This window comes from Ailuropoda melanoleuca, chromosome 14 (genome assembly GCF_002007445.2).
Source record: "Ailuropoda melanoleuca isolate Jingjing chromosome 14, ASM200744v2, whole genome shotgun sequence".
Lineage (NCBI taxonomy): Eukaryota > Metazoa > Chordata > Mammalia > Carnivora > Ursidae > Ailuropoda > Ailuropoda melanoleuca.
The window spans coordinates 32914208-32938874 of NC_048231.1; the positions used below are offsets into that span (position 1 = coordinate 32914208).

Sequence of the window (24667 nt, forward strand, 5' to 3'; positions counted from 1 at the left end):
GCACCTCATCACGGATAATTAGGGAAAGGCAAATCGAAACTACGGGATGCCACCTCTTACCCCTGAGCATAGATATGACAGAAAACCAGCAAACTGAAAACAAGTGTCGGTGAGGATGTCGAGAACCTGGAACCCTTCTCCACTGCCGACCAGCACGTCAAATGGTGCAGGATGCTGGAAAGCAGGATGGCGGCTCCCCAAAAAATCAGATACAATTCCCGTCTGACCCAGCAACTCTACTTCTGGGTATGGACGCTGAAGGATTGAAAGCAGGGATTCAAGCAGGTGTGTGCACACCGATGTTCAAAGCAATGCTCTTCGCAACCGCCAGAAGGTGGAAGCACCCCGGCATCCACAGGCAGATGGACGGGCAAACAAAATGCGGTGTATATACACGCTGGAGTACTGCTCAGGCTAGGAAAGGAAGGAAATTCTGACAGCTGCTTCAGTATAGATGGACCCTGAGGCCCTCATGCTGAGTGAAATTAGTCCGATGTCAAAGGACAGATGCTGTCTGATTCTACTTGCATCAGGGAGCTAGAGTAGTGGAATTCACCGAGACCAAAAGCAGGATGGCGGCTGCCAGGAGCTCGGGGAGAGAGGCAAGGGAAGTCAGTGTTTCGCGGACACAAGGTTTCAGTTTGGGATGAAGAAAAAGTTCTGGGGATGGGCGGTGGTGTTGGTTGCACAACAATGTGGACGTGTTTAATGGTACTAAACTGTACGCTGAAAAATGGCCAAAACGTTAAGTTTTATGTATAACTGACCACAAAACCAAGAAAGAGAAAGAAAAAGATCGAAGGGTTCTCCACACATTGCCTTGCAAGCCGCTTAAACAGCAACCTCCTGGCCTGCCCATCCACCGTGAGCGCACGCCCTTGCTCCCAGTGTCTTCGCATGGACCACGAGTCTGCTTGCAGCCCGGCCGGTTGTGAACCCGCATCTACCATCCCATCTAAAGCACGCCTTATGTTATGCTTATGGAGCTGCAAAAAGAAAACAATTTCACTTCCATCTGGATTCTTTCCACACACATCATGATCTACACGCTGCTCTGCTTGGCCCGGATATTCTATCGCTGGCCGGGGAGGGCAGGGGCGCGGTGGCAGGAAGGCACTGGGGCACTGACGCTCGGCCTGCACTATCCGGTGACTTCTGGGCCGTAACACCAGCACGCACAAGCCTGTGGTGCTGGGCCAAATTCCTCAGGATTAAAATGCACAGACTTTTTCTCCTTCAGTTTAGAGAAAATGTTGGAAGGAAGGAAAAGGAAGGGATTAATTTGGACTCATAACAGAAGAAAACTAAAAATTTTTTTCTCCTTCTAAGAGACTTATACTTACCATCTTGTTCCTACAACCAAGTCATTTCTACTAGTCCTTAGTTTACAGAGTTACAAAAAGATTAGGTCAAATCTTGAAAGACAGAATTCTTACTTAACCAACATTAGGAGTATATCCTAAAAACCTGGAAGCTCAACATTCTGTCCATTTGATTTTAGAATAACCAAATTCACTTAAGGAATGTGTCAAATGTATCGTGTATAATCCAGGACCTGGAACACATCAGTCAATGTGGCAGAATTTCAGAAAAACACAATGGTATTATTTAAATCTTGAAAATAAAAAGGAACTGTTACTACACAACTCTACCAGTAAATGTGAAGCAGAACTCGGTCAGCACAACTTTTATCGTATTAAAATAGACATTTTCGTAGGACCATGGAACTCGAACACTTGAAAGGTCATGTCTGCTATAACCATTTCAGCGTTATCACCCGCTTAACGGAACCAAAATGAGAAAAGAAAAAGATAGAAGGACACAAAATGAACAGACCATAACTTTATTGGAGCTTGACTCTGCTACAATTATTACAAAACAAACAACTAAAGGTAATTGGGGCCCGTAAGGTGCGGGCGGCACGTTCCCGCAGCACAATTACTGTATGAATGGTTACAGTACGTTCCTTAGAACAGCTGCAGCATGTGATGGTAAGTAGGTTACTGTCAATCAAATTATGTTAGTTTTTCTTGATTTTAGTCATTTTCCTTCACTCTATTTACAGCAGAAAAGCCAGAAGTTTACTTGCTGCTCACCTTCGCGTTTTTGCTAGGTAACCTGCTGATGCAGTGAATTCTGAGTGCATCTATAAAATTTAAATTGTCTGTGGTTGATGTCCAAATAAAAATGGACCAGGAGAAAAAAAAACCACTTAAAGATTGAAATATATTTACAAGTTAGTTTTGAAAGACCATTTTCACTGCTAGTGGAAAACAACAATGCAAGTCTCAATGCAAGTTGCTGCAAGATCGCTCCTGGCCGCTCCGACAACTGGTAAAATCGCTTTAATATGCTTGGTCTTAAACGTATCTTAAAAGCTTTTCATGTACAATAGAAAATAAAGAAATTTATTTGGAAATAATTAAATTCCTGAAAAAGTAATCAGTGGTTGAAAAAATATACCTAGAGAAATGCAATTCAACTGACCCTATAGGCACCGACCGCCAGGAATGCGAGCAGGGCGAGGGCTCAGACGGAATCCCGGCTGCGGCTTCAGTAAAGATATCCAGGTCTCAGTTTGGTGGCTTAGATCTCGTGTGACACAAGGATTAAACAGCCTAAGAGAGGAAGATGGGGCGTCTGCCACTGGCCAGGCCCTCAGCCTGCACTGTGCTAGGGCTGGGTATCGGGGACTCCCCGCACCCCAGTCTCCGGCGGACTGGGAACGACCTGGAAGGGCGCGGTGCTGGGTGAGGGGCCGTCTTTATGAGCCGCAGAGCAGCGTCGGGCCTCTCGGCAGTTAAGGAAGGCAGTCTGAATCGTTCTGAGGGCAAGCTATTATGAAGAACGTTAAAATATTAGTATTTTAAGAGATCATTACAGGAGTGTTAGAGGTCATTCTAAATTTAATCACTTCACATGACGTAAAAGAAAGAAAAAAGTAACAAAACATATTTAAAAAAAAAACATAATTAAGAGTTCGGTTAACAAATCTTTGTCATACTTTCACAAACAGTAAAAATGCCACAGACAAAAATGACCTATTTAAGTTGTGCAAGTATATGACACATTGCAGGCATTATAATTATCTTTTTCAAATCCGGTAAATCAAAACAGCAGCGAGGCCAAACCACATTTTTTTTTTCTCTCTGTTAAGCATATTTTCCTTGAAATGAGGTAAAGCATGGTACAAGTGCAATGCTTATCTGTGCTACACGAACAGAACAGAGGGGGAACAAAGCTATCACACAACGCAGCGCAGTTAGAACTGCTGAAAGTATATTATCAAAGAAATCAAAACTCTTTATAATGAAGGTTCACGCCAAGTAACCTCCACACAATCATCGTAAGGAACTCTCTAGTTGCTCCTTCAAGACACACTTCCCCAGTCCTTCACACACGTGCCCACGGGCACCACCACACCTCCCACCAGCAGGGCCTCGTATTACATTCGGTCTCACGTTGTAATCACAGGAACAAAAGGATGACACACACAGGGGCGGAAAGGGCGGGCCACACAGAGTGATTTTCTTCCTTAGTTAATGGATGCAAAACATTTCAACAAGCTAAACTGGGGGAACTCTACAGCATTTAAAAATCAGCAGCACGAAGCGTTCATAACCATCTCGTATGTCTCGCTCAGAGTTATTTTTATTTTTTAACTTAGTAACCAGGGGATCACAGAATGTGTCCAAGTGTGAGTCACGAATTAAAATGAGCTATCTTTCTCCAACAACAAAAAAATGAAATAGCTAAAGTTTGCCGTTGATAAAACATTTTGAATGGTAGCAGGAAATTTGAACCCCTGAGAATGTATGACCTAATCATATCCAAGTCTGAACTTTTTCGTATTAACAAAAAATACTCTTCTTAAGGTTACAAAATATATTGAGGCATTTTTCTCCCAACGGGAATTGTAACTGTGAAACAATCTGGTTTTGGTGCCAGGAGGCAAGAGAATCCCTTAACACTGGGATTAGTGCATCAGACACAATGCAAAGCCCTAAGCTCCTGGCATCAGGTAGTTTATAAATTAAGAAGAGATTTGCAACCTATCTTGATCACAAATCACCCTCACAAGTAAAATTCACATCCAGCCTTACTTGTTAATTGTACACGTTTACAGTTAATATAATTCAAGAATCGCTTGGTTTTAACTTGCTAGGAGATCTTACGTTGAGGTTTTTAAAACAAAAAACAAAAAACCCCAATAGAAATCTAAGGTTTCCAATCAGAAATAAATATTTTAAAAATGAGTCTACCCAAATTAATTTGCTCAAAAACTCATTTAATAATTTAGATCGCAATTTAAATGTAAGATTGGAGACAACAAATAACGTTGGAGAAGCTTAACATCCCCTTCACTCAGGTCTCCTTAGAAAGCGGAGCTGACAGTTTTCTCTGTGCACACGTGCAGAGGTGTTTCTCTGGGGGTGGGTGGTGCAGATAAAGCAAGAAGTACAGTATTCAACTGTAACTGAAAACAAAAAATGCAGCATTACATGAAGCATCGAGTTCAGAATGATGTGCTGGAAAACATTAGACACCTCTGCTCGGCTTTCTTAAACTTCAAGCATAATTAATGGGGCAAATTGCAGCAAACCTCTACTGGTATGTTGGTGGGAGTGCAAGACCGACCCACAGCTTTTAAAAAGGTAAATTAAGAGGTATTATAGTTACAGTGCAAAAAAAAAAAAATTAAAATTTCAAGCATAATACATAAACATAGCACCAAACAGGGGGGAAAACGCATGCAAAAGAAAAGAAGAACTGAGGTATTTAAGTGAAGAGTGCCTACAAGTCTAATTAAAGAAACTTCGGCAAATGCCTAAAAAGGTCTTTTTTTTTTTTTTCTTTTTCGAAGACGGAAATCATGAGCTTGTTTTCCTAAATTAAAGACCTAAATCACAGATGTATCAAAATGACGGCAGTTTGTCGTGAACGTTACGCTTCCGCAGCACTAACAGCGCAGCTTTGGTAGGTGAAGAATGCACGCAACACTGTGACAAGTACAGTAAGACATTAAAGTGAGAAGACTAAGGGTAAAGGTGCTCTGTTTTGCTTCTTTAAATAAGTAACCAATCAATTATAAAATCTGCAGCATATTTTAGGTGTGATATGTCTAGAGTTTATCTTGTTAGAGCAACAGTCTACAGGGCGAAACTGTTTGCCACAAACAATTTCTATCAGTGGAACTACCTGGCAGGAGGTTTTTAGTAAAATTGGGTATTTAGCCAAAGATCATTTTTATTACGGTGCTTAAAAAAAATCCATAGACTACATATATAATATTCTGGTTTTCAAAATGCCTCCAGGACACATATGACAGAAACTCTAATATAATCCTGTAATAAGTTAAGTCACAACTACACTAGTGAGTTGCAAATATCACACTGTCTCAATATCTAAATGCATAATAAAAGGAAGGGAATGTAGAACAGTTTGTTCCAAAAAGATCAGAAATTAAAGAACATCTATGAGGGTTTTAATTTTAAGGCAAGAACCTTTTGTATGCAAGACTACGTGGCATGAGAAAACGAAAATTTGATTCACCAACATGCCAGCCTATGTTCATTAAAAACCTGTCCCTTACTACTATATTAAGTGCAATGGCGACCAGGAGACATCCTTTTACGCAACAGGATGTGGAAAGAAAAGACGGCATGGGCACGCTTCTCCTCTCGCAAACCACACCGTTGTCCTGGGTGCCCCGGCCACGGCAGGACCGGTGCCAGCGCCCACGCTGAGGGGGGGAGGGCGCTCCCCAGAATCTAGGGGCTGTCTCAGCTGTAAGCTCCTTGGCCTCCTAACGCTAAGCAAAGCTGATGGAAATGAAACTAAAAAACAAAAACAAAACCCCAAAACAAAACAAAACAAAATAACTCTCAATAATTCTCTTGAACACTTGCTAAATGTCATCATTAAAGCACTCTCGTGATTTAAACAAAGCAGAAGTGAGGAAAGAAGACAAGATTGTGTTTGCGCAAAAAACTAAAACTACAATTAGTTCCAAAATTTTTATACATATGTTAAATGTTTTATTCTGTAATCTATCTTGTTATCAAACAAACTTTAAATTCTGCCTTCGATTCATTCCACTCCCTATGGACTTTAAATCACCTTCTCGTTTTAAATAGTTTTCCCCATAATTCTGCTTTTTGTTTTTTTTTTCGTTGTAAAAAGGGGTTTCAGCTGTTGGGAACCTGAGGTTGATTGGCTTTGAGGCTGCGCAGGGCTCTTCTTGCTGCTGCGGACTTGGCAATCCTGTAGCTCCGGCCGACGCCTTTGAACTTCCCCTTCCCCACCACTTCCACCGTGACTCTGACCTTGCCGTCGTACGTCCTCTCAGCCGGGCTATAAAAAAGCCAAACAGCTTGAATCAGAAGTCAGAACTATTTATTATTATTGTCAATCAGCACGGAGCACGCGCTCTGAGGAGGAGGGGCCGGGTCCGAGCTGAAGGCACACAAAGGAAACGTGCGTGACACAGCGGCGGGGCCGAGGCTCTTCTTAAACTCAGCGTTACTTTATCAAAGCGAAAGGGAAAGTCAATCCGACTACAAACGGAGAGTGCAGAGTGCATGCCCCAGTGTAAATATTTCTCAGAATCATTAGTTTATGGCATCTTTGACAATTCTTGCCCCTCTTGTTTTTAAGGAACTTAATTTTTTCCATGCACGGCTTTGCTTACCTAAATTTGGCAGTTTCTGGTTCCATTTCGAGCAATTCTCGCACAGGGGAACGGGGCACGTTTGCAGAGAACTTTTCTGCAATCAAAATGAAAGGGTAATGTGAATAACACCCTTATCGTTGTTTTTAATTATGACTGTGTTTCTTTCAAAGGGAACGGACAGTACCTATTAGCGGCCGCATCATAGGGTAGTACACCTGCCACACCATCTCCAGGGACATCCCGCTGTCCATGTAAATGGCACCAGCAAGCGACTCAAAAATGTCCCCCATTGCCTTTGGAACTTCGATGTCCTCCTCCTTCTCTTCATCCTCTTCAGACCTCCTAAGCTATTTACACAGAGAAGAGTGATTTGTAAGCAACAAGGCCATCTTTAAAGGCACTCCACAGCAGTGAGTTTCTTTTCTTGGATGGGACTTTCATTATACCCTTTAACGAGGGTAACAAGACCAGCCATTTATGGCAATCACCTACTACGTCGTAATAGGTTCTCCACAAACATCTAAAAAAATTTTTTTTCCAACTTCTCAAGGGATTAAAAAAAAAAAAAATCCCTTCCCCAGTCGGTATTATTCTATACTCAGCAAAGGGGAAAAAAAGAGTACTTCTAAATGAAAAAAACAAAACACAAAATTAGAAATAGTTAATAAATGTTCGAAAAAAATTCCAAATCCACTTGTAATCAAAGAACTGCATCTTAAAACAGTTCCACCCCCTGGCGGTTTGGCAAGGATTAGGCCGAATACCAGTTAATGCGGCTGTGACAGGCGTGTACACGCTGCTTTGGCAAGTGTAACTGCCACGTTCTGCCAGGGAAATTCTACTCGACGACAGATGCCTCCAAGTTCCCTTTTTATTAAACAACTTTATACACATTGACTATAAGAGAGTACCTGACACACAGGAGGTATTCAAACTAATGTAATGAAAAACTTAGATATGTATCAAATGCCTTTTAAAAGTTCCTAATTCTCTGATGCAACAATCCCATCTCTAGGAATTTATCTTAAGGAGATACTGGATATATTTACCATACCCATGCTTATTAAAAGCCCTAAGTAAAAACAATGTAAATATCTAGCCACAAAGGACTGTTAAAACACATTCCATTACAGGTATACATTGACAACGTGCAGCCACTGAAAGTCAAAAGGCCAACTGATACACAGAAAGCTGGCCTCAAAACAGTAGGTGAAAAACACACATTACGGTATATTCTGCATAATAAAATTCCATTTTATGTGTTATGTATGCTCATGTTTCTCTACGTTAGCAATAAAACACCACAGAATGTTCATTTTGGTTATTTCTAAGGTAGCATATTTGCAGAACTTTAATTTTCTTTTTGCTTATTTGTATTTTCTAAAACAAACACAAATTACCTGTGAAAGAGGAAAAAAAAAGAGAAGGGGGCATTTGGATTTTTTTTAAACATTTCTAAATGGATCGTTCAGCCGCACAGAGCTCTATATCAAACACGTGTAGTGTGGCTACTGGGAAAAAGATACTTCTTGTTTGTACATCACAGTTTTAAAGTAGAGAGGAATTTTAAAACTTAATAAATTTAATTCTCTCCTTTCACAGATGAAGAAACTGAGGCCCAGAGAGGTGGAGAGACTTGCTTAAGATTCACCAGTAAGTTAGAAAAGCCAGACCACTGACATTTCCAATCAGTTTTTATAACTTCTGTTTATATAAACAAAGGAAGGAAAAGAATGAACAAAAATTAACAGAACCAGCATGTCCCACTGTTATCAAAAGAGAACTTAAATCTAATTTTAACTAATTCCTCAAATTCTACCAGAAATCCTACGAGGACATAGGAGATGGCTCTAGTTCCTAGTCCCACTGCTAGCTGTGCTCTGACGCCGACCTCCGACATCTCGGAGGAGTGCGCACCGGGGAGCGGATTCTCTTTCGGCACCTGTTCTGTACTGTTTACAGGGTGGGACACTTCGCCTCGCAGCTATGCCTCAAACGTCTCTCACAGAAAGTCAAGGAAATGCACTAGTCCCCAGCCATGGTTTGGTGTAATTTTTAAAAAAGGGAAGGTACAAATTAAACAAAGAGCAATTAAAACGGCCGCGAGATTTAAGAACAAATTCCCTGACTCCTTAGAAGACATCTACACAAGTAAGGGAAACAAGGGAATCCAAACGGGGAGAACGGGACCGAGGGTGCTCTCCGGGGTACACAGGTATGCAGACGGATGGCAGAGAAGGACGAGAGGTCTTGAGTGGAAAGATCTAAGTGAAATTCTCCGCTACAAAACTTCCAAATAGCTCACAAACACATTAAAATTAGCTCCATCACCAAAGAACCTCTGGCTGAACTTATGACAGAAGCCTCTCAAATTCCAATGGTTAAAATTTTAGAAAGTTGGTTTTTAAATGAGATTTTATTTTCAAGTAGAAGGAGAAAATACATTTGTGAGGCTTACCTGAGATCATATCAGCGAACGTTTTCTGAGCCATTTTAACAGAAAGAAAGGCAGAACAAACCGCAGGGAGCCCTCACTAAGGTTCAAGCGCCCCTGGGGGCAGGGGCAGGCAGGACTTCTCTGGCCGCAGATCAGGATCAGGAGTCGTGGGGGAAGAGAAAAGAGCCCACAGCCCCTGGCCCCCACTGGCCCCGGGAAGGGCCGCATGCACCCTCGGGGGGCAGTCAAGTTTTTAAAGGGCCCGACCTGGAGAGCACGACGGTCCCTCCGCCCCCGCCCAGAGGAAAAGCGGCAGGACCTCCGTGCACCGGCCGTGGTCTCCTGCAGCACTCACCTCGGAGTCCATGCCCTGCATCTCGTTCTTCTCCAGCTGGAACTGCACGAAGTCGTCGATGACGTGGAAGAGCTCGGGGGAGACGGCTTTGAAGTACTTGTGGTAGTCGTACTTGACCGCCAGCGACGCGAAGATGGTGTTGTTGACCAGCGCGGACCGCAGGTCGGTCAGGACACCCGGGGAGTGCTGCCGCGGGTCTTCGTAAAGGTGCTTGGTTATGAGGTAGTCCAAAATCGCATCTCCCAGGAACTCCAGGCGCTGGTAACAATCTGCGGGCGGCCCAGAGCGCAGGCGTCAGCTCCCGCAAAACCCGCTCCCCCCACACAGCAGCCCACCGTGGGGTCCGGCCCCAGACCCACTGCCGAGAATGGTGCTGGGCTTCGTTTTCGTGTATATTCTTCAATGACAAACCATGTGACATGTCACACTTACTAAAGCCTCTGCAAATTCAATTTGAATGGCAAATTAAGCCTATTTCTTATGTATAAATTGGGGTCATAAAAGCCTTTGGTGGCTCAAAGGCTACTGCTCCTGCAGACCAGACACTGGCCAGGGGGTCTCATCAGGTCAGACCCTTCCCTCCAGCACAGTGCTGGCCAGGTAGGCGCTGGGCACCGCCGAAGCCACAGCCTCGCTCACATGCCGGCGGTCAGGGGCCAGACGCTGCACACGCACCCCGCCCTCTGCCCCCCAACAGCCCATGCACCCCATGCTCTGGCCCCGCACACCCCATATACCCCATATTCTGGCCTCACGCTCTGCCCCTGGCACACCTTGCCCTCTGCCCCAGTATACCCCTATGCACCCCACGCTCTGGCCCCACGCACCCCATGCACTCCAGGCTCTGGCCCTACACTCTGCCCCCGCCGCAGCCCAGTGCACCCCGCGCTCTGCCCTCACGCACGGCCCCCACGCTCTGCCGCTGCCTCTGCGTGTCGCCTCGCCTCGCCCCTGCTAGGGAGTGTGCGCTGGGGCCACCCTGGGTCACCACTCCTGGGTCACAGCTGCCAACCGCCCAGTAAGTACGAGAAAACTCTCTTCTCCCCCTGAGTGAGAACTGTTGAACTGGATACAAACAAGGGCCTGAGAAAGGAGGTTGTGGCCGTGTGCAAAGACCTGAGCCAGCACCGGTCAGCTGCGCACGGGGGAGAAGGCGCCCGTGCGGGCCAGCACCCCATCTCCTCACAGTGCCGAGCAGGGCCCATTCAGGCCAGGAGGCTGGCTCAGGGACGGCCCAAGTGGTGCGTCCCAGACACCCAGAGCTCCGAGGCAGGGGCCTCACTCGGCAGAGAGCAGGAACCATGCCTCGCGGCTTCTCCGCAAAGACAAACAGCGCTCCGTGCTGCCAGCCCTTCCAGTCCAGAGCCAGATCAGTTTTCACTTTTTGGTTTTACACTCTTCTGATCATCTTAACCTTTCTCGTTTTTCTTATACAAACTTTAAACTCTGCTTTGGTATTCTAGACTCCAGCACTTATTCCTCTGATAGAGAAAAAAGTACACAGGCTTTTCACAAGCTGAAGCTGATTCCAGTTCCAGGCGCCTCACCTCCCTTCTCATCTCACAGACTGGCCGCCGCTCCATAAAGGAGGAGAAGACCTTGGAGCACAAAACCAAGTGGCAGATGGCAGCAGCGTCAGAGCAAGGGCACCGAAAAACCTCCCCCGAGGAAGTTTCTTTAAGCCCATTCAGATTTAAAACGACCTTAAGAGATGGGCCTTTCTGTTCGGGAAGAATGATAAAAGGACGTGGAAATACATCCAGAATATATGAAATCAAGAACCATAAACAGTGCTCAACGGGCATCAGAAAGACACTGGGGGAGGACGAAAATGGGAAAACACAACAAAATAGGAAGGCCCCAATTTCCCCAACTGTGCAGCCCATGAGATGACCTCTCTGCGAGTAGGTAAGGTGGCCACTGCCAGCTCTCAGCGGTGAGGAGCCGTGCATGCTCCCAGAAGGAGGAAAAAAATAAAGCTGCCTTCTTTTTCCTTTTGCTCCCTCCCTCCACCGTGCATATTAACCACCAAGTCTGTACATGCACAGGCCGCTTTTTTTTTTTTTTAACAAGGCAAAAATAGAGCAGTTGACAAACACAAGCTCGCGGTGTCAGAGCAGCGGAGTCCGGGTGGGGCTCCTTACCAGTAATGGTGTTGTAGTGGTAGGACGCATGGGTAAAAGCCTGTAGCAGGTACGCCTTATTCTTGAATCTGTAGTTGATTTTCTTTTCGAAATTCTCAAAACCCGATATAAGGTGATTCAGTGTTTTATCTGCGTCTGGATGATCAAACATACATCTTGGTGGAATCTTCAAACAACCGTACTCCAAGTCCTTCAACACGGAGGAACGCGAGCCGGCCGCAGAGGCAGGAGCACGGCTCCCTGAAAGGTTCTTTTGTTGGCTGCTGAAATTCTCCCTAGCAGGACACACGGCCTTTTCCCGATCAGTCCTTTTGATCACCGGGAGCACCTTGAGCCCTAGTGAGCAGAGGAAAAGCTGCGCAGCCCTCTCGCCGCAGCTGGTTAGATAGCAGCCCAGCAGGGCCTCCACGCAGTCGGCTATGCTCTTGTCCGCGATGCACTGCTCCGTGTGCAAGTCGTAGGAAATGGACTGCTTCCCTGTGTCAACACCACAGTTTTCCTCGGATGGATTCCAGAACCCCACCACAAAGTCATCCTCTTCAACAGCTTTGCTAGGATCCAGATAGCACATTGCATCCCAAGAGCTATAGTCAAAATCCTCAAAATCTGATGAGAATGGCATGCTACCTAAAGGGGATTTTTTGGGCATTTTCCATTCGTATGCAGAATCAGTGGTTGAAAAAGGAGAAAGAGAAATTTTCTTTACAAACGCTCCTGATCCCATTAACATGTTATCTATAAATTTGATATGTTCCTGATCATACTCCAGGAAATCGTCTTCGTAGTCGGCGTCCTCCTTCGGAGCCCTCCACGTCAGCTCCTCCTCCTCCTCGTCGTCCTCCTCAAAGTCCTCGTCCAGCTTGCCATTAGCCAACATGCAGTCTTTTGTCTGAAACGAGGAGGAACGGGGAAGGAGGGGAGACATAGCTGCTGTTCTTAAAAGGGTTTGAAACTCAATAAAAGCAAGGGTTATGGATAATTTCAAATGACAACCACAAATACTAAAAGGCAACTTTAAAATCATGGCCATTTGTTTTCAATTAACATAAAATAAGTTATTTAATCATATAAACAAAGTAAAACATGTTCTTTGAATGCTCATTTTCTAAGTTATAAAATGACCTTTATCCAGTATGAAGCTTTAAGGATTTTGAACATGGATATAAAGTTAAAATTAATGTCCACGAGGCAAAACTTTAGCTAAGAAGTCTTACTCCAGCAGACACACAATGAAAGCACTCACATGCCGGTCACAGAGATCTTCAATTTTGCTGACAAAGTTTTAAAATGTTTCAAAAAGATTTTCAAATTAATAAAATTAAATTCCAGATGCAGAAAAGCATCATCTGTGCAATAAAGAGTATAAATAGGGAAAAAGTTAAATTACCTTAAAGATCTGTACAATATTAAAAAATAGGCAATAGGGTTTCATGCTATAAAGGTTTTGTCCCCATTTCCACTTCAAATCAAAGTACATTTGCTACAATGTAAAACTGGATTGCTCTGCTTGAAAACTAAAAGCGATCACTGAACTAAGCTACGAATCGGGGAAATTATGCTTTCCCCTCCACTATGCTACAGTAATCAGAGGAACAGATTATAGCATAACTGACAAAAATAGAAGAAAATTTAGACTAACATGAAACACAACAATCCAATTTCTGTCAGAAGATCTTTGCTAATTCCAATTTCTTTGGCAAAAGCTTACTTGTGAATGACAACCTTAATAATGGGCTAGGATTCAGTAATGATGTAACTTTTTTGCAATGTTAAAAGATGCCAAATTTCTGTTGTGCAAGAAATTAAAAAAATAAAAAATAAAAAAATAAAAAAGACTTTACTTTGGGGGCGGGTAAAGGCAGGAGGGTGTGCTTCAATTCTGAGAGTGACAACTTTCCAGAGATTTCCTGACAAAAAAGTTTTCAAACTTGGTCAAGTATTTTTTAAATACTGCAATACTTCATGTTAAGCCAGACTCGAAAGTCATAGTGTATTTGTTTGAAAGTAAAGAAGAGCAGTGAACCAGGCCATGTATCTACAACTACGGACCTTTATGGATTTGTGTGGGTTTATGAAAAAAGGTTTATAAAACTTTTCCAAGAACGTGGAAGAACATGAGAAGAGACTATAGTGGCAGATCTCTAGGAACTATTTCCTGTTAAAAACCCTACACCTTCCCAAGGTAACGTGAGATGTTGTGGACTACTGTTTGGTCCTTGACATTAAAAAAGGGAAACTGCAACTTAAAAAATTTTCAGAAAAAATCAGAGTGAATAATTTTTTAATTAAAAAAAATCCTTATACATCTTTAGTAAGATGCTACCATAGTCTAAAATTGGCAGGATACACACACACACTCTCTCTCTCTCACGAGTAGGTTTTATCACAGGTAAGCTATGTGATCTTGGACAAAGTTCTTTAATGCCTCTGGGTTTCAGTTTTTCTGTCTGCAAATAGCAGGATTCTACCTCACTAAATGGTTCCGAGAACACTTCAAGCTCCTTAAAAAAGAAAACCAAAAAAACACTGCCATAAAACTCTTCTCTCCTAACGTTCAAATCAACTTTCTACCTGAGTTATTACCACTTCGGCATTCGTATGCAAAGTTCCTCGGAAACCTCTCTGCTGAGGAGCGAGGCCGGCAGAACAGGAACTTAAGCACACCCCCTTTCCGGTATCATTTAAGGGCCTATTTCAATAAGTATAAACCACTATGTGAAAATATGAATGGTATGTTTAATGTAGTCCCCAAAACCAAAGTGCCACGTCATCTGAAATGTTAAGGAAAACAAGAAATTTCTGTTGTATTTTTAAAAATTCTTTTTTAATCAAAAGGACTTGTCATGTCACTCTTATGCTAATTTTTTTAAAAAGCCAATTATATTATGGAACTAAAAGGCAGAATAATTATTACTGGAATGTTTTTCATAGATATGCAGTATTTTTTCTAAAGTTCTCAAAATCTATACATTTTCCTCTAAGGTTACCTATGTCTAGGTTAATAGCAAATGTAATTCTTCTAACCCAGCCTGCATTAAAATATTCTCTTAATGATTTTCTGGAGAAGTTCAATTTCTGTAAAACATTGAGTACTGCATGAGTTAAAAATTTACTCCAGAAAGGGGTAAAAATCAAAATCGGGGCACAGAATGATGGACCTGGGAAAACTTGAGACGGAGAACCAGCATAGACGTGTCCAGAAGAGGACACGGAAGCCTGCCTATTTTGAAAGCATGACCCGCGAAAAGAAACCATAATCTCACTGTTGGCCTGAGGTAGAAATTAAGTAACACTGATCCAGTCTCTCATTAATGCAAAATAAACGGCTGCGAAATGAAAGTGGCGGAGAGATCGCCTTCAGCTTTGAGAGAGAGAGGCGCTCCTGTTCCCCAGCCGCCCACCTCAGAACAGATGGCTTTTCCAGCTCCGAGGCCCTCCGAGGTGCCCTCTGGTGGCCTTCAAGACAAGACAAAATGAAGCCGCAGCAGCTAGTATCTGGCCTGAAGCCATCGGCAAGATTTAAACTATTTCCAGAAAACTAAAACTTTATGACTTTTTTTTTTTTTAAGGTCACCAGAGAAGACCGAGTCCTAACTGAAAAAACCCTGACCTGCAAAGCAAGGCCTTAGTGAAATTAATTCTTTCATAGACTGGAGATCATAGTTCATTGAAAAGTCACTGAATAGAGAAGGATCGAGGGAGAATGAACTGTTATACATAATAGTAAAATGAAAAGTTATGGAGCTTTGCTTTTTTTTTTTTCCCCTTTTTTGGGTCACATCATATATACTTCTGCCTCTGAAAAAAAGATGACAGAATTGACCCCCATCAAAATTAAGCACCATTTCTAAATTCAATGAAGAGACAGTCTATGTAAAGGAATTATTTCAATATATCAAATACCTACTCTATTATAAATAAACCATGGAAAGGAAACACAAAAATTAATAACACAAAATTCTCCCATTCACCAAAAAACAAATATTTCCAGTTACTAAAAACTTACCATTTCATCTTTTTCCCATTTATCTGTGTTACTTTTGTCTTGGTTTACTACATAACCAGGAGGAAGCCAATTCACAGGGGGATCAAATATTGATACCACCATGCGGCTGGGCAGTCCCTTCTTTTTTCCAAGCCGATACAGATTACAGTTGCTGACCTTTAGCAGAAAAAATTTATAAGATACTCATCTGCAAATGACCACTGCTGGAATTCATACCAGGCAAATAAACATATTTTTAGCTAAATGTTCTCCATATTACTACAACTGGTCATCAATTATTCATGATAGCAAATATTATATTCCCATATAGTCTATATCCTTCAGTGTAGTTCGATGAGAATTTCTGATTTTAAAAGGAGATCAGAAAGAACTGATATGCAAATTCCTTATAAAGTCAGAACAAACAGCTCATACAATTTCAAACTTCTGAAAACAGAACCTGATGATATCAAATGCAAACTGCCAACTGGGACAATCAGAATAGAAAAGAACCCACATAAAAAGTCTAAGATGCCACAATATTCTCAATGAAATAAATGGGGGGAAATGCCACAAACTCTAGCTATAAAGTGGAAATTGGCACTGAACAGAGCTAAAAGAATTTTATACTCCTAGAATCTAAGCCACAAATACAATTTTAATTGTAATGTTTTCTCAAATATCATTCCTCTGTTTTGGATGGCATTTCAAGATATTTTTGTTCAACCATTTTAAAACAGAGCAAAAGGTAATAACTCCATGTTTATTCACATCAATAAAATAGCTTCACTGTTTACCCTCTCGTCTGTTTTTCCTAAGGACTCCATGTCCTCCGGAACTCACTCAAATCATAACATTTCTAACCAGAAATGTCTAGTAAAAACTTGGAAACCAGGATCTAGAAGTGTCAATCTCATTTTCATTTTCTGTAAACTGGGTTCCTTTTTATGGAAGTACTTCATGAGCCCCTTTTCCGGGGAACTCGATACCACTGAACACGTCCCCACCCGAGGAGAGGCGCCTGGCCGGCCATCCCTGAGAGAACACTGTCAGCAAGACTGAGGAGCAGTCCCTGCGGACAACACAGCTGGGAGGGACAGGTGTCTAGTCGCGGCACTGCGTGCAGCATACGCCATCGGAAATGGCACAGCTTAGATCAATGCTAGTATCCCTGTGCCTATGAGGAGATCACAGCATCACCGCAGATGGCATCGAGAGGAGGGAGATGGCAATCACATTCACAGTCGGACGGCACGGTGGGCAGGATGGGATGGGAAGAGCGAGCTCAGGGCTCCTGAGGTGCAATGTGGGACCGGCAGAATTGGACACTCGGAAGCAGGGAAAGCACTGAGAGAGGAACAAAGTGGGTGTACGTGTGCGTGTGCATGGAGCTCGTAGGAAGACCAGTGAGGGGCCAGGCCTGGTCAGCACACAGGACGTGTCCAGGGTGTGGGCACAGAGAAGGCTGTCCTTCAACACCGGGCTGAGGGAACAACGATTCCTACAGGACATACGGAGTCAAAGCTTTCCCGGCAGACAAACAGATGACATTTTTGAAATGTACACGAATTTCTTTCTTACCTGAGTACTATTGCTTCCTACTCATCCTCAGTCTCTGACATTTTCTTCCTACAACCACCTTGTGGCAACCTCATTTGTTCTGAAAGCTTTGATTATCACTCTTATGAAGACTATTCCCCCAAACCAGATCTCAGTCCTAAATTCTCAGTTATCTGAACATTTCACTGAATATTCCACTTCATTTTCCATGAGGTCTGAAAACGCTACACCTGACCCTGATTCCTACCTTTGTGCCTATGTCGCCACGAGCACCACCATCGCCCCAACTTCCCCAGCTTACACATGGCCACCCCAGCATCCCAGGTTTCTCTGCCCCTCATCACACTTGACAGGCAGCAAGAAGGGTGGTGAGTACAGGCTCTCACCTCCAACACCTCCCTGACTCTCTGGTCAGTTAGGTGACCTTACACGTTATCTACCCCTCAAGGGCTCACTGAGAAGCATAAATGAAGGCTGTGCGGTGCTCGGGGTAGTGTCTGGTGTTACAGAGTGACTTCGGAGGTAGGGGAGCTGTGATGGTGAAGAGCAAGGTCTCTAAAGCCAGACTGTCTGGGCTCTGCCACGGAGTGCCATGTGGCCTCGGGCAACTGAGCGTCTCCTGCCCCAGAAACTTCATCTGTCACTAGGGATACTCTAGGTATACGCAATTCTAAATAAAATGACAAAATAAATGAAAGTATACAGAACTAAATGAGGTGGCGGGAGTAGCGTCAGGCTGTGAGCCACAGCTCCTATTCCCTCTGCAATACTATCACCTCAGCCCTTTTTTCACTGCCACAACTCTCCAACTGTACCATTTTCCACTTGCTTGGACTTCCTCGAAGGCCCAACTGATCACTCAGCTTGGTTTGGTTTTGCTTTTCAACTCAGGCTGCGCTCTGCCACCAGAGCCACCGCCTGCAACTACCGGATCGTGAACATGAAGAGACCCTCGGGGGGGGGCGCCCGGGGGCCTCAGCGGGTTGAGTGTCCAACTCTTGATTTCAGCTCAGGTCATGATCTCAGGGTCATTGAGATCGAGCCCCAAGTTGGGCTCGGTGCTAGGCATGGAGCCTGTGGGGATTCTCTCCCTCTGCCCCTCCCCCGCCACGCTCACCCCCTCCAAAAAAAAAAAAAAAAAGAGCTCCTGGTGCAAATTGTGTCTTCAACATTCAAAGTAAGTGCAAACTCCTTTGCCTAGCATTGAAGATCTTCCACAACAGAGCTTTGCCCGCCTGCCTTTTTAATCTTTTCTCAGGTATTTCCACACTTCTGACAGCTGCCCCAATCTATTCACTGGGTGCGGACACGCTCTGCCATTCGTTCACTGCGTTTATCCGCTATGAACGCACCTCTTCCATTAACGCCTTCTGATCACAAGCCATACTCCTTCCTACTGAGTGTTTAGGGCAATTAGCAGATTTCTAAGTTATTTGTCAAGCAGGTACATGTGGCTTGTGATACCTCTTTTAGCGACATTTAAACATTCTAACTTTGTTGCTTTTCCTCCTTAAATCTTAATTCCGCACTGGTTTCAGAACACACCCTCCCTTTGGGCTCTCAAGTGCCGCTTGCTCGGAGCTCCGGCATCACTCCTTTGACACTGCAGAGTCCCTGAGCTAGGGGAGTGCTACCCTTTCCCTTCCTCACGCTCCAAAAGCTTGAAGATGAGCTCCTCCATGCAAGACCTGTGTTTTAGCCACATCTGCATGCCTCGTGTGCTAAGACAGCACTCTCCCAGGTAAATGTTAAACTAGATGAAATTAAAGCACGAGCCGCCTGAATAACTACGCCACATATTTCTTTATATTCCCCTCAGGATTCAGTAAGCATGCAATTCTCACAAATGGTCCTGGGAGAACTGAATTCCTACCAATAAATAAGGCACATACGGATCAGCTAACACCCACCCAAAACCTGAGTGGTGCATCAGTGAAAAATAGATTCGGTCAACCCCGGGGTGGGCTGCACGACAGGCCCTTAAACAATCCCTCATCCTCTAAAACCATCCAACACCTGAGGCCACTCTTAGGCACACTGAATACTCAAACTGTTCCAGATAAAAAGAGTCTCTCTTACCTTTTTGCTTCTCATATATGAAAGGCGGCCCTCGTGAGCATCAGGGTAAGTGCAAAATAGATACGTGGTGATGGCATGCTTTAAAAAGGAGTCACCAAGCATTTCAAGCCGCTCCAGGTTAAATCCATCACTAGCATTGGAAAGGGTCAAAGCCTGCAGAATAAGTCCAGGATTGGGGCCAAGGGTCCTCGAGGAGTACCCAGGACACGGGCTCTGCTCAGAACCTGTCCTGTCCTTGAGCGCTCGAACAGCTTCGGTAGTACCAGGCGTCGTGGCCGTCGTGGGACTCGCATCTGAGGTAGATTTGTTAGCATTTCCATCAAGGTATTTATTACTCAGTAGAGTACATTCATCGCTGGGCTTGGGCTGGTTCTCATAATTGTATAAATTCTGAATGGGATATGAGGTAGTTGGTTGTACAGGTATTTCCTGCTTGTAGTAATTCAGCTGATTTCCTTGGCAAAAGTCTCTGTTAGCTAAATCGTAACTGCCATTGGCAAGATTTTTATTGTAAGAAAGACCATTAATTGCTGTAAGATCGGTTGAAACTTCAATTTGGAGCTTACCAGGTGACTCACTGAATAACGTTCTGCAGTTCACAGACATTTGGTCATGATTTTCTAGAGAGGAGGTTCTATTAGCACCTTGACGTGCAGCATTTTCAGGGACTACAATTGTGCTGTGCTTACAGTAATTATCATTTTCAGCTGAAGAGGAGTTAGCAATTGAGATGAAAGATTTGCTGTCAATAGATTTTTTCCACCCGAAGTCTAGGTTGGGGTATCTGCAAAGACATTTTCATGACTTCATCAGATCCTTCAGAAGGGCAAGGCTCAGAGCAAGGACAATGTGAATAAAATAAATAAATAAAATAAAGATCCCTATAAATCAGCTCCCACTTCAGAAGAGAAACAAGTTCCCAAGGCAGAAATCAACAGTACTGGACTTCTGCAGCGTCGAACAGGGAGTGGGACATGGTTCACTAGGCTGCTTTCATCGGCTGCCCCACGGCAAGCACGGTGTGGTGGTGAGGTTTGGGGTTGGCCCCCGGGGCCTGTGTGGGCTAGAATCCCAGGCCCTCCAGCTAACCAGATGGTCATTCAGGGAACCCCTCTGCGCCCTGGCTTCTCACACTTGGAAGAGGGGCTGACGACTCCTACTTCATAAGGGTGCCCTAAATGATTAATAAAAAAGGCTCCAGCATTTAAACCAGTGTTGGACACTACAGTAAGTACTCAACAAATGCAGTTGTGACTATTACATTATCACATTCCTTAATCCCTAGAACCACTGTGGTCTTGACAACTGGACAACCAAAATTAATCAGAGAGGTTAAGTCAGTCATTTCCTGAGGATGCGGCCACTCTCCTACTGGGAAGAAAATGAAAAAGCCAAGGAACACATTGAGGCAACTGCCATTTAATGTATATTTATAAAAGAGGAAGCAGCCTTAAAAGGTCAGCGTGGTTACAAAGAACTGTTTCCATTTCACTCTGCTGCCCTCTGTGACACAGGGGTCAAAGGATGCGTTTATTGCATGTATTAGACATCCGTGCTTCCTTTTTAACCTCTTAAGAATTATTTTATGTAAAATTAAAACTTGAACTGAATTCAGTTCTTTTGCAAACAGGATTTCACGACCCATGTTCTTTCCGGCTGACAGCATAAGAGTACCTAAAATCCAGGGGAAGCGATCGGACTCCCACGCCAGCATCGCTGGCAGTCTGGGCTCTTAGCTCCTCTGCGGTCAAAAGGCAGTGAAGGCGATAGAGTATACTAGGGAGACAGACTGCTTTTCTCCACAGTGACGCTGGAATCGGATGTATAGCACAGAGCTCTGGAACCAGTATCTTTGAAGGAGGAAAAATGTGGATAAATATAAAGCAAACACACAAAAGAATAAAAAAAATCAAATTTCAGGCCAATTTCACTAATGGATAAAGACAATAATCATAAATACCAGTAAAAATTTAACTTTTAAAAATAATCCTTTAAGGCCAAATGGGATTTATCCTAGGATTTATAAGGATGAATTTTACCAATGGACGAAGTATAAAAGCAAACCTCTCATACTTCCAAAAAGGCATCCGAATACAAGTTAACACAGTGTTACCTAAAACATAACAAAACCTAAGGGTTGGGAAACTTCCAAAAAATTCGTATGTCACTCAGTTCACTCGATAATATAAAAGCCAAACTTATCTTTCAAAATATTATCTAGTAACAATTAACACATTACCTGTTTATTCTGCAGACTTTCCCACTTGGCTTTTCTCTTTTCAGCACTGCTTAGAGGAAGAGCTTTCCCCTTCTGATTCAAATGGCGAGGTGTCAAAAGATTAAGTCTGTAAGAATTTCAAAATAATTTTATCAAACGGAAATTCAAATAGGTACATTCTTCACAGTGGTTCCACACCTTCAGTGTGCAGACTCCTTCCTGGACCCCACCCTGGGCAGTTCTGCATGCAAAGGGTCTCCTGATTTCAGAGGGTCTACAGGTGGGCAGTGGGGACGGTGAACCCGTTGGTGTCTACTGACCCTGCAAAGAATGCCTCGAGCGGAATTTCAGATGTCATTTCTGAACCCCCTCACCTTGAAGATGTGTGGTCCACATCCAGCAGTGGCTGGTTGAGATTGGTCAGGTCAAGGTTGTACTTTGTTTTATAATATTCTGCGAAAGTTTCATACTCAGGGGAGGGAAATTTACTCAGCGGGGTAAGATCAGTGTACACATCAGCTACATAAAATCGATGAGGCTGATCGAAATTACGGTATCTAAAAAAGAAAAACAATACACTTAAAGACAACTATTCTCAACAAATGTTTTCCGTATGAAAATGCAAATTATGATTTTAAAGCAAGTTCAAAGGTTAAAAATAAGTAGCACAAATAATTGAAAATTTCAATTCCAAATATTTCAAGTGGGTGTAAGACGAAAAGTACGTTTATATTAAGTGAAAACGGATTCTCGACTATTAGCCGCATTCTAAGTGTCTGTGCTTTGCTAACACCTCAACGCTCAGTAGCACCTTTGTATATCTCTTCATTTCACCAGTATAAACAGGGTAGAAAGCTTTCAGTGTCCCACCAACTGAGCAAGAGCCCTGCATTACTAATAGGTGTATGTGAAAGGCACCGGCCACATAAATACACTGAGGCACCCACCACTTACGGGATTAATAGTTTGATGAGAGCTAACATTTAAAATACGGCCTCAACAAAGACGAAGAAAGAGAAAGACTGAATTATAGCCAGTACTCTACTTTCATGAAAAGTTCCTATAAATTTATTGCTCAAAAAGTTTATCCCCTGAATGTTTATGAAATAAGGAAAAAAAGCATTCTGATTTACTACTTCACTGCACCTAATACCATTCATTACTCCTACTAAAAGTTTAGGAAGCTATTATTTACAGTCAGATCCTTCAAGAGGGGATTAACAGGATGAAGACTTTAAGAAAGCCTTTCGACATCACTTAGATGATCCGAGCTTCCCAAGGTAAAACCCCTCCACCAACAAGTGTTCCTTCCAAGTGTTGTTTCTTACAAGAGGGAGTCAGGAAGAGACACCCCAACTTCCTACTAGGGACCTCAACGCTAGAGCCCACTGACATTTCCACATGAACCAGTGAATCTCATGAAACAAAATACCACCACCCCTTTGCTTTCCACTTCAATACCCACCTTGGAATGATAACTGCATCCTGGTAATCTTCTAATTTAAAAACAAAGGGTGTTTCTTTTGAATACTTTGTACTGGGAATGCCTATGCGAGCTTCAGACTTCTCAATATCTTCCATGAATTTGAAGTCAATGTCCAAAGTGCTGGAGTCATTCACTTAGGGAAGGAAAAGACTCTTTAGCTGGTTAAAATGTACAACAGAGAAGATTCTCACCTAAGCCATATATTCACGTATGTGTCTAAGATAGAGTTGTCCCCAGTAAGGGAGTTCTCTAGCATCCACGACAAACTAATGGTGAGCAAACGTCCCTTTTCTGAGCTAGTATCAGCGGTCACTTTAAGAGTCTGGGCCCTTCTTACCAACATTAAGAGGTAGAACACAGTATGCTGAATCAGCGTCTGTGGGTTTAAATTCTAGTGCAGGTTTCTCAAGCCGAAGAATATGTGAGAATATATACTGGTGAAGTCTTGTAATCAACTCAAGCATTTGCAGAGACAACGTGAAACCAGACTTCTTCAACTCAATCGATATGGTCACCTCTCCAGAGCGCGTGTACACAGGGAAGTGCGGGATCTTAGCAAAAAGACAGACAAAACATCCCCAAAGTCAACAGGTATTTTATTCCGTTATGAATATTTAACTTCAGAGGAGGAACGACACTTTCAATCCAGGAAACAGAAGGGACGCCTTGATTTTTAAATACTAAACATTCTGAGGTAACAAAAAATAGTTACTCATAAATAGCTGTTCCCTTAAAAACAACAACTGCAACAACAAGGTACTTTTATCAGAGTCATGAGGAGCCGAGTACCTGAGGTATGGGTTTGGCTGTCAGTATTCCAAAGCATCTTGTGGTGTCCTCAGGGGGATAGAGCTTCCGCCTTCTAAAGTTGAGCTCATCGGGTAAGGGTGTCGTCAGAACCATTCCTATCACGTACAGGTAACAGGGCTGATCGGGTTTGGGGTAGCTATCCCTCAAACATTCTGGAATCTAGAATTGGAAAGAAAACCTAAGCATCAAGATCACATGTAACAGCCTCTTTCCCAGATACCGGCAAGAAAACAAATTTCTTCCTAGCTTTACTAAAAGCTGATGAGAAAAAGGTAAGAAATACCCAGGAAGGGAGACTGAATTACTTAACCCCGCTGCAAAGCCAACACTTCTCGGGTCTGGGCTGCAAGGTGGCCCGTGGTCACCTACGTCATGCTGCACTGCTGACTAGAAAACGAGCACCAAAATTATACGAAACAATCAAACCCTGTAGGGTCTCGTCTTGAAACACTATTCATTTGAGTTATTTCTTTTGATTAGAGAACTCTTTTCTTCCTCGATTTTCAGTCTTTTAACACTGTAGAGTATCAGAAAACAAATGCAAAATTTTAGAAGTCCTACATGATTATATAAAGATAACCTTGATTAACTTCTGATATACCGTAGCATCCTCCAGACTTTTTCCTGCGTATAAATGTAGATAAACGTATACATGTATGTGTTTTTTCCATTACGTATGGAATGGTACAACGAAGACTGTTGTCACCTGATTTTTCTCTCCAGTTACTACAATGAGAATATCTTTCTTGTCTGTATCATTTTTAATGGTTATCTAATCATATGGGTAAACCATAATTTAATGAATCTGAGATTGTTTCTAAACTTTCAATATTCATGCAACCCCATGCAGGAGAGTCGTGCAGGTTCTGAGCCACAGGGACATTAATGATTGCATCTGTAGTTAAAAGGCACAGAAATGC

General features: G+C 43.1%; 1 protein-coding gene across 2 annotated transcripts in view; it reads right to left on the reverse strand.

Moving 5' to 3' along the window:
• Positions 1–1827: 1827 nt before the first annotated feature.
• The window catches only part of DICER1 (dicer 1, ribonuclease III), a 49516-nt gene continuing 26676 nt past the window's right edge, over positions 1828–24667 (reverse strand). For both annotated transcript variants that reach the window (XM_002920476.4, XM_034643037.1), the window contains 13 exons: positions 23727–23906; positions 23275–23488; positions 22917–23070; positions 21826–22008; positions 21473–21578; positions 20908–21083; positions 19234–20017; positions 15616–15771; positions 11610–12498; positions 9466–9734; positions 6858–7020; positions 6692–6767; positions 1828–6354 (listed from right to left, as the gene is read on the reverse strand). In XM_002920476.4, the coding sequence (XP_002920522.2) occupies positions 6189–6354; positions 6692–6767; positions 6858–7020; positions 9466–9734; positions 11610–12498; positions 15616–15771; positions 19234–20017; positions 20908–21083; positions 21473–21578; positions 21826–22008; positions 22917–23070; positions 23275–23488; positions 23727–23906 (3516 nt within the window). In that variant the 3' untranslated portion in view covers positions 1828–6188. The remainder of the gene's footprint in view (positions 6355–6691; positions 6768–6857; positions 7021–9465; positions 9735–11609; positions 12499–15615; positions 15772–19233; positions 20018–20907; positions 21084–21472; positions 21579–21825; positions 22009–22916; positions 23071–23274; positions 23489–23726; positions 23907–24667) is intronic.